Below are 9,644 nucleotides of genomic sequence, written 5' to 3'. Positions count from 1 at the left end.
ATTTTGGTAGGTAAAATCAATCATATACCCAAAACTAGTAAGACATTTTCATTCACAGTTACAGGAATATTAATGAATGAAATCCAACCTACATTTATAGTATTATTTGCTAGTTATATGTTTATATATACGTCGTCTAAAATGTCATCTTCAGCAAAAAAAAAAAAAAAAAAAAGAGAAAACTTCATGGTATAATAGTTTATTCAAAAACCCCAAAACCAAATCTGATAAAATTTCTGACAATGTATAACATAAACAATACTTGATCGACACAAAGTAAAGTTATAAAGGTTCTTTATTCATCAAAGAAAATCCCCTTCTGTAAAAACATGCTTGAGATTAAGGAAGATTTAATTGTGTCTCCACAATTTTAAACAAATTTGAACACTAAACCTCTAAATAGAAAAACAACTAGTAACATAAAATTACAAATGTAAGAATGATAACCAACATAATTCTAACACAGACCAATCCAGACAAAAATAGTCGATGTGTTCTTGACTTTCTCCTGGATCCATCTGTGGTCAGCCATGTTGGTGATGATGACCAGGTCATGGTGGTGACCTCTGCAGTCGGTCAAGGCGTCCTCCCAGGTTTTATTTTCTTTGATCAGGATCACTTCATCTACCTGACTTTGCTGCCATCTGCTGGCCAAACCTTACTTCTGTCATTTCTCTAATATCAAATGAGTCAAATAGTTTCAATTTTAACTGCTGCTGGAAGACTGTCATACATTTAATCCAGGTTGTTATAGTTAAACCTAAACAGATGTAGGTTTAAGGAATATTTAAAGTGTATTAACATGTTTTTTTTTCTTCTACACACTGGAAGTAATATAAACATCTTGGATGTTGCCCAGTCAAAGTTCCAACTTTAATAGGAGATGTAAAAATAACCAAAGATAAATCATTAAGATACTAGTAAAAACATTAACAATGCTGGTCCACAATTATTAGAAAGTTTAGATTGATGTATTTAAAATAAAGATCGCTCCATTGATTTCTGGGAAGCATGTCAATAATTTATGAAAGGCATTTAAAAAAAAAATACTGTTTCAAAATCAAACTTTATTGGTAGTGCACTTTCACACAGTCAGATGTAATACAAAATGCTTTAGACAGATCTTAAAAAGAAAAATAGGCGTGTAACTGCTATACACACAATACAATGATTAAAGTAGAGTTTTTGGGAAAACAAGTCATTATCTATGACAAAAGAATTAGGAATTAAATGTAAGAGAAATCAATCAATGAAGATGAGGAACTGTGAGAACACAATGAAGTAGACTAGCAAGTAAACACAAGATATTTATGGAGTATAAAAAGGATTTATGTAGGATTGGCGCAACTTTGCTGGAGTGCTTTGCTCAGGGGAACATCAGCAAGTAGCAAGATGAACCTGGAATCGAACCCACAACTTCTGATTATAAGATGACTTGCTGGAAACAGCAACATGCCAAAACCACCCAACAGAACTCGTCCAGATCAATGGTAGCTTGAAAAGCACTGAAATATTAAAGTATAACTTCATAACATAAAAGTTGATGACATTGGTGTAAATCACATAACAGTATAAGAGATAATATATAACACAGTGGCATGTCGCATAACCACTAGAAAACCAAACACCACGTCAAGCTTTCTCTAAATAGATCAGCACCATTGAGAAAAAGATAGTCATTTCTCAATCGGGAAGTAAGATTAATTAAACCAACATCTAATATGAATCACACACCTAAGAAAAAAATAAAAACAAAAGAAAAGAGTAGATTTTACTTTTTAGAACAGATGAAATTCAGCATCTCATCATCATTTCTTTTGAACCACTGATGTTTTCCTCTCGTCTCCATGGCTCCAGACATGTCACAGTCGTCCATCTGTCCATCTAAAGCCCAGTTCTTATATCTGACCACCTCATCACTGACCCAGAACCAGAAATCCAGAGTGCAGGTGTAGCGCAGACCCATCCAGACATGATCAGTCGATGCCTCCTTGACTTTCTCCTGGATCCATCTCTGATCATCCATGTTGGTGATGGTGACCAGGTCATGGTGGTGATCTCTGCAGTAGTTCAAGGCGTCCTCCCAGGTTTTATTTTCTTTGATCAGGATCACGTTATCTAAACAAAGAAGCCATGAATATGAACAAGTCTTCACAGCAAACCCAAAATGATGACACATACATCAAATGTTACAACCACGCAGATGTGACACCTATTTCAATTGATTTTCAAATCAAGTCATCTCCTCGGTGTTTTTTACCGTCGTAACAGATGAAGTGTTTCTTGGCCATACAGTTCTCATTCCTCCATCTGCCTTTATCATTAAACTTAAACATGGCACATTGTCCACTGTTGGGTTGTTGATTGTTGAAGCCTTTGTGCCAGTATCTGAAAGAGAAGCTGCTTCCATCGGACCACTTCCAGGCGTCTCTGAACAGACCGAAATGTATGTGTGTTTTGTTTCCCACAGAGTTCAAAACATTCGCCGATCTTGCATCCTGTATCTGCTTCGTTCCACTGATCATGTCTGTGTGATTCTCTCTGCAGTAAATCTGAGCTTTCTGCCAGGTCTTCTTGTCTTCAATCAAGTGGTATTTCTGGTTTCTATCAGTTTCTGTGGAGAAAAAAACACATTTTAGGCTGAGAATATTTGAGGGAAGTTGATAACTTTGTCATACTTGCGATCAGAACTGCGTAAACAAATCGGTACCACTTTACAATAAAAAGTTCCCCTTACAGATGGATAATAAAAAATATATATAGATATGTTATCAATTCATCTGCAAGCACTTTATAAATCATTTACTAGGCATTGAGAGTGAGAAGGAGACTATATGCTAAACAATTACGTCTATGAATCCTTGTGTTTACACGGCAGTCTGAAAAGTTTAGTGTAACAATTTGTAAAGATCTATAGGTGAACAGAATTGGTTCATTATTTGGCAAGAAACAGGTAAATTTTGTCTCCTTTTCACCCTGAATTAATGTATAATAAACAGCTATTGATGATTTATAAACGGCTTAGAGAAGAATAAACATCTATGAACTAATTATCAGTCATCTATAAGGGGAGTGGTACCGCTGATACATCTCTCATGCAGATGGTTTTTTTCAATTACTTAGTTTATTTTCTGGGTTTTCTTATTACTCACCATCATAGCAGAGGAAAAATTCCACGTGATGACAAGATTCATCTGCCCATGTAAAACTTTTAAACAGAAATCCACAGTTCCCAGATATTTCATTCCTATGTTTGTCAGTCGGTTCTCCTGACATCCAGTTTGTCTCACTTACATCGAACTCCACCCCAGGCAGAGACCAGTACCATGTTCTGGTACCATGTGTTTGATAATGCAGACCAATCCAAGCTCGGTTTTTACTACCAGCTGAGATGTTGATGAGTCTCTTCATGTCCTTCATGTTAGTCACTGTGACCAGGTCAGTGTGTTTCTCTCTGCAGTACTGCTGAGCTTCAGTCCAGGTCTTATTTTCATTAATGTAGTGAAACTGGTAGAGCTGACAGTCCATGAAGCAACACTGAGCTGAAACATGAAACATGCTGGTATTAATTTAGGGTGATTTCAGCAACACACAACATAGGATAAATGTTTCAGTGAAACAAGATGATTTAAGCTCCTGTGACAAAAAAAATCTACTACAAATCTATTTGTGTTTCTGATCAACTTACCCATCAGGAAGAGCAGAATCAGACTCCACTGCATCTTTGCTGTCAGATGAATTATTTTCCTCCAGCAGTTTGTCTCTGCTGGATGAAGAACATTTAAACACTTCATATCAAGGTTTGACAAGCTGCAACAATGCGGAGAGAACAGAAAAGTCGAAGTCAGACAGGAAACAGAATATTTAAATATCAAGCACAGAAAGAAAGTTAAAACATGGACCTGGTTACCTTCCGTGTCTCGTCAAACCTCTGCCTGACGTTCTGATCGACGTTCCCGGGTTAAATGTCGACTTCTGATGAACAGCGATCACATAAGAGCGAGTCTGTCAGCATTTGAATGTTCAAACGGGAGGATGGGTCTGTTCTTTACAAAGACGATAATTCATGTTACATGTTATACAATAAATGACAGAAAATAAGGAGGGTGAGCTGAAGCAACTTATGTAAGGAAAAACAGATTGGATTTTTTTAGCATCAGATTAAAAAAAATAAGAATAAGAGATAATACTTTACATACTTTACAGAAAACGGCTTTTACCTCAGTTAGATATTTGCTTAAAATATAACTGTTTACCTCATTATCACCTGTTTTAAGTAAATACTGATATATTTACCCTGCTGCCTAATTTGGCTGAGCTGAACTCACTGTGCTGTTATCTGAGCTAAATTCTGACCTTTGACCTGAGGATGTTTAAAGGATGTTTTTATTACCTCAACACCTCTTTAAAATATTTTTGAATTATTTGACATTCTTACACAAAGAAGTCAAATATGATTCTTCATAAATTCTCTTCAGCCTCCTCATCATCTTCAGTGCAAAAGCTGAATATCCTGCTTTTATTTTGAAAGCCGGGGGTCTGAGTTTGAACATGACCACTGCGTTTTTTTTCCAATTGGAGTCTCTGTCATTTGTCAGCTTTTTCTAAGAAACACTCAGGATCTCTATATGCAACATTTCAAAAGTGATTTTCCATGAATTATTCTACATATTGTATATTTCTTACAAGTAAACGATTCAGAAATCTCATGATCACATGGTCCCGTCTCTGTTGCCAGGCCTGATCTTGAGGTTTGTGTGTATTAAAACTGGTGCAAACAGGATTGCACACGCAAACCTAATCTATCATCTGGGACTGCATCTGCAAAAAGGGCAGTACAGCAGGCCTTTTGTGTGTCTGCCTTCGTGACAGTGCAAAACACTGTGAGGAGGATATGCAAATGTACTTACCAATGTGACTCATTATTGCATGGGAAATTTCAACTTCTTCCTGGTCCTCGCTTTTTATTTTGCATTTTTACAGAGCTCTTCTTGTTAGGTTTAGAAGAAGTTTGGTGTGAATTAAGTTTTGGTTAAGGTTATGGATAGGAACAGACTAGCAATGGTTGGTGTGAGTGAAAATGTCTGCATTAGGTATGAATGTAGTTCCTAAAATGAATGGAAGTCATTACAAAGTCCTGAGTTTTTATAGAAGTCCAAGGATGTGTCTGTGTGTGTGTGTGTGTGTGTGCGTGTGTGCGTGTGTGTCTCTTTGGTGTTAGAGGTGGTTTAGTTCTTCAGACAATAATCCTGTAGAGACGGACCGACTAGAAGAAGTACAGCTCACCAGAAATGTAAGTTATGGGTTTAATAAAAGGATACAAATCTACAAATATCTCACAATCTTAAGTGGGACAGATGGATCCAGTGAATTTGGAAATTTCATAATGAAATTGAATGAAAGGTTTTCTTAACAGTATTAGTGTAAGGGTGTGGACACGTATGCAGCAAATTCTTGGGCTTTTCTATCACATTCCCATCTTTCTGTTAAATTGTACAAAATAAAATCTCTCAACATGTGGAAAAGTTTTCAAATGCTTTATTAAGATCTTATTGTTTTAAATCACAACAAAATTTTGTCAAGGGTGAGCAGATGTTAAAGTTTTAGATAGAAAATATAACATTTCAATAATAATAATAAAAAAAAACATTTCAAGATAAAATTATGTTCAGTCCTAAACAAATATCTAATCTAATATAATCTAATATAATCTAATATTCTTTTGAAGAGATAATTTCTTGGCGGAATTCAAATATGGTTTTTTGAATTTAATTAAAGCCACAATTGAAAAGAAGCACAAAGTGAAAAAAACTGATAATAAATGGAAGAGGAAGAATTATTATTTAGCACAGATGAAGTTAAATCTCTCACTGCCGTTTCTTGGGAACAACCGATGTTCTCCTCCTGCCTCCATGGCTCCAAACATGTTACAGTCATCCTTCTGTTCATTCCAGGTCCAGTTATCACAGACCCAGAACCAAACATTCATACTGGAGTTGAAATGCAGTCCAATCCAGACAAAAGGAGTCGATGCGTTCTTGACTTTCTCCTGAACCTGTTTCTCCTTGTTGGTGATGGTGACCAGGTCATAATGGTGGTGACCTCTGCAGTAGGTTAAGGCCTCATGCCAGGTTTTATTTTCTTTGATCAGGATCATTTTATCTGGCATGAAAATACATAAAAAATAAAGAATAAAACTATAAGTCTTCAATCTGAATTTATGCAACAAAAAATACATTTTAAAAGTATTATCAATTAAAAACCTTTATTTAACTAAAGACATGTAATAATGACTGTTATTTGTTAAACCACAAGAACCTGGTAGTGAAGTTTGTATTCTTGAAAGACTTTTAACTAGCAATGTGGATGTTCATATTATACATACTGATATGTTTTGAAAACTCACCATCATAACAGATGAAGGGTTTTTTCTTGTTGCAGTTCTCATTCTTCCAACTGCCTCCATCATCAAACACAGTCATGGCACATTGACCACTGTTGATTATGTCATTGTTAAAGTCTTTATTCCAGTGTCTGAAAGATGAACTGTTTTCATCTGACCACCTCCAAGTGTCTCTGAACAGACCAATGAATGGTGGTAGACTGCATGTAGAGTTCATCAATTTCTCCACTTCTTCATCCTGTAGCTGCTTCGTTCCACTGATCAGGTCTGTGTGATTCTGTCTGCAGTAAATCTGAGCTTCCTGCCAGGTGTTCACCTCTTTAATTAAGTAATATTTGTGGGTTGTGTTGGTTTCTGTGGAGTGAACACAGTTGGTTGACTTTACATGACTTAGTTTTTTTATTTTTATAATTATGAAGTGGCTATGATTGACTTACACTATTTTAGTTAGGTTTACATAAATTCTGATTTAAAACATGAAACTACTATATCATGTCAAATAAGAAATTCTAAACTAAAACTGGTATTTCTTGGATATGTAACGTTTTACGAGGGACCATTCAGGACAAAAACTATGTTTTGTCTCACACACACTTCTAAAGACTCAGACACACACAAGATATTGAAATTGCACAGATATACTATTAAAATATTTATTTTTTCTTTCTCATGCACACACAAAACACTAAGATTGCTCATACAGCACATATGCATATAAATATGTTCACGTTAATTTGTACCATTGAAACTAGAAGTTTACATAATCTATATGTGTTTTAAAGTAACAGTGACATTTCAAACGACAGGTTTCAATCTTACCATCGTAACAAAGGAAATAGAAACGCTCTCTGCAGCGAACATAGCACCACTTGTTTGGCCACCACAAAATTCCACAATTGAGATACCATTTGGGATACCTGCTGGAACACCGTTTGGGATGACAGTAACACCTTGGTTCTCCTTTGTGCTGCTTTGCTTCATTTTCATTAAACTCCACTCTAGACAGAGACCAGTACCATGTTCTGGTACCATGTGTTTGATCATACAGACGAATCCAAGCTTCCTTCATTTCTCCATTTGAGTTCCTGATGAGTCTCTTCATGTCCTTCATGTTAGTCACTGTGACCAGGTCAGTGTGTTTCTCTCTGCAGTAATGCTGAGCTTCAGTCCAGGACTTCTTCTGCCTAATCAGGTGATATTTCTGTGAATTACTCTCTGTGGAGTGAACAGATGAAGACATATCACATTTACTTTGCATTATTTTCTAGTTTGGAGAAAATAATGCAAAACCACCAAAAGGGTACAGTTTGGGTTTACATAAACACTGAAAAGCAGATGAACATTCTTACCATCATAGCAAAAGAAGAATCTTCCATGATGGCAACCAGTATCCACCCATTTCAGATTTTCATACAGAAATTCACAGTTCTCAGATGTCTGATTTCCTCCATCACTTGGTTCTCCTGACATCCAGTTTGTCTCACTTTCATTAAACTCCACTCCAGGCAGAGACCAGCACCAAGTTCTGGTACCATTTGTTTGATTATACAGACCAATCCAAGCTTCACTCTGATCTCCAGCTGAGATGTTGATGAGTCTCTTCATGTCCTTCATGTTAGTCACTGTGACCAGGTCAGTGTGTTTCTCTCTGCAGTACTGCTGAGCTTCAGTCCAGGTCTTATTCTCATTAATGTAGTGAAACTGATAGAGCTGACAGTCCATGAAACAACACTGAGCTGAGAGCAATAAACACATTTCAGTATGAACTAACACAGGACATACATTACAATTACTAGAATGTGTCAGTTTTGTTTTATGTTTAATTCTTTTACTTTCTGTGTGAATATTGAATAAACATATGAAATCAGGCTTTAACATACCAGAAACCAGAGAGTCTAGTTGTGTTTCAGATCAACTTACCCATCAGGAAGAGCAGAATCAGACTCCACTGCATCTTTGCTGTCAGATGAATTANTAACGCTGCACAACACAAAGTTTGCAGCCTTCACTTCACTCCGGATCAGCCTAAAAATACGAGGGATAGGGATGGTAAATAAAGGAGCCTCCCTGAGTTATTTCCATGGAATCACTTCTGTATTCAGCCTGAAAAAGCGAGTGTATGGGAATGAGAGAGCAGACCAGAGCCTAATGGCCGAGCAACTGATCCGCCTGTACATACTGCTGTAAACACCGTCCTGAGCTCTTCACAAGAAACATGCAAAGGTAATAAAACGAAATAACACAGAGACATAATACGGTCATATTTTTCTAAAAGCAGTAACTTTGAACCTTAACAGCTGAACCAGATCTCTGACACCAGAGCTGCGCTACTGTTAAGCTTCGTTGTGCTTCGGAAGTAAAAAGCCCGAACCGTAACCGAACCCCGTTAGTCTCTGACACTAACGACACTAAACACACATAATTTACTTGTAAATAAGAAAAACATTGTCCGTTAGAATGTTGGAATGTTTAGCACATTAGCACATAGCACATTTTTACAAGAACAATGTCCGAGAATATTGCCTACTAGCATAAGCTAAGGTTAATGTTAGCCACAAAGTTTAAGTAAAACTCACCTTCGTATCACTAAATGTATAACGAGGCGTACATCTTAAAACCTTTCTCAAGCTTACTTGTTGGGGCTTCGGATCGATGTACAAACCTCGGCCCTAGCACCTAGTGTAAAAGGCCATTTTCAATAGATCGAAAACAATCGAGCCGCTTTTCCCCAAACGCGGAAGCCGAGGTGCAAAGAGTCCTTTGAAGGAGTCTTTGAATTTGGACAGGCCTTGTCGCCATGCTATGACGTAATCGGCCTACAAATACATCCTTTGAAGGATGCAGACCCTGAATTCAGACACAGGTGTACATATATTTTAAAGGAGAAATTAAATTTAAATCAAAAGACTTCAATCTTACCATCATAACAGAGGAAAAAGGACTGATATGTACAGTATGCATTAAACCATCTGGCATTCCATCCCAAAATTCCACAGTTGGAAATCCAGCGATCCCACGGTTCTCCTGGGTTCCAGTTTGTCTCACTTTCATTGAACTCCACTCCAGGCAGAGACCAGCGCCATGTTCTGATACCATTTATTGGATCATTCAGACCAATCCAAGCTTCCTTCATTTCTCCAGCTGAGATGTTGATGAGTCTCTTCATGTCCTTCATGTTAGTCACTGTGACCAGGTCAGTGTGTTTCTCTCTGCAGTACTGCTGAGCTTCAGTCCAGGTCTT

At 37.0% G+C, this 9,644-nt stretch overlaps 2 protein-coding genes across 2 annotated transcripts in view; both read right to left on the bottom strand.

Moving 5' to 3' along the window:
- Positions 1-1,761: 1,761 nt before the first annotated feature.
- LOC103130249 (macrophage mannose receptor 1-like) overlaps positions 1,762-9,644 on the bottom strand; it is an 8,480-nt gene continuing 597 nt past the window's right edge. The window contains exons 2-5 of the mRNA XM_016665773.1: positions 3,689-3,763; positions 3,153-3,542; positions 2,375-2,614; positions 1,762-2,118 (exon numbers count right to left, since the gene is read on the bottom strand). Coding sequence (XP_016521259.1) covers positions 1,772-2,118; positions 2,375-2,614; positions 3,153-3,542; positions 3,689-3,722 — 1,011 coding nt within the window. The 5' untranslated portion in view covers positions 3,723-3,763 and the 3' untranslated portion in view covers positions 1,762-1,771. The remainder of the gene's footprint in view (positions 2,119-2,374; positions 2,615-3,152; positions 3,543-3,688; positions 3,764-9,644) is intronic.
- Positions 5,840-8,370, bottom strand: LOC107834420 (L-selectin-like). The gene is made up of 3 exons (XM_016665770.1): positions 8,324-8,370; positions 7,753-8,139; positions 5,840-6,162 (listed from the first exon to the last, which is right to left on the bottom strand). Exons 1-3 carry the CDS (start codon positions 8,355-8,357, stop codon positions 5,840-5,842), a joined length of 744 nt encoding a protein of 247 aa, XP_016521256.1. The 5' UTR covers positions 8,358-8,370.

The sequence above is a fragment of the Poecilia formosa genome, unplaced genomic scaffold (genome assembly GCF_000485575.1).
Source record: "Poecilia formosa unplaced genomic scaffold, Poecilia_formosa-5.1.2 Scaffold618, whole genome shotgun sequence".
Lineage (NCBI taxonomy): Eukaryota > Metazoa > Chordata > Actinopteri > Cyprinodontiformes > Poeciliidae > Poecilia > Poecilia formosa.
This window is presented reverse-complemented; position numbering and strand designations above follow the sequence as displayed.

Bases quoted from the DNA above. Each gene is read 5' to 3' on its own strand.
- LOC107834420 (XM_016665770.1), bottom strand. From the start codon at position 8,357: ATGCAGTGGAGTCTGATTCTGCTCTTCCTGATGG. The intron at 8,140-8,323 runs GTAAGTTGATCT...TATTGCTCTCAG, and splicing joins GATTCTGCTCTTCCTGATGG to CTCAGTGTTGTTTCATGGAC. The intron at 6,163-7,752 runs GTAAGAATGTTC...TTTTCATGCCAG, and splicing joins ATTCTTCTTTTGCTATGATG to ATAAAATGATCCTGATCAAA.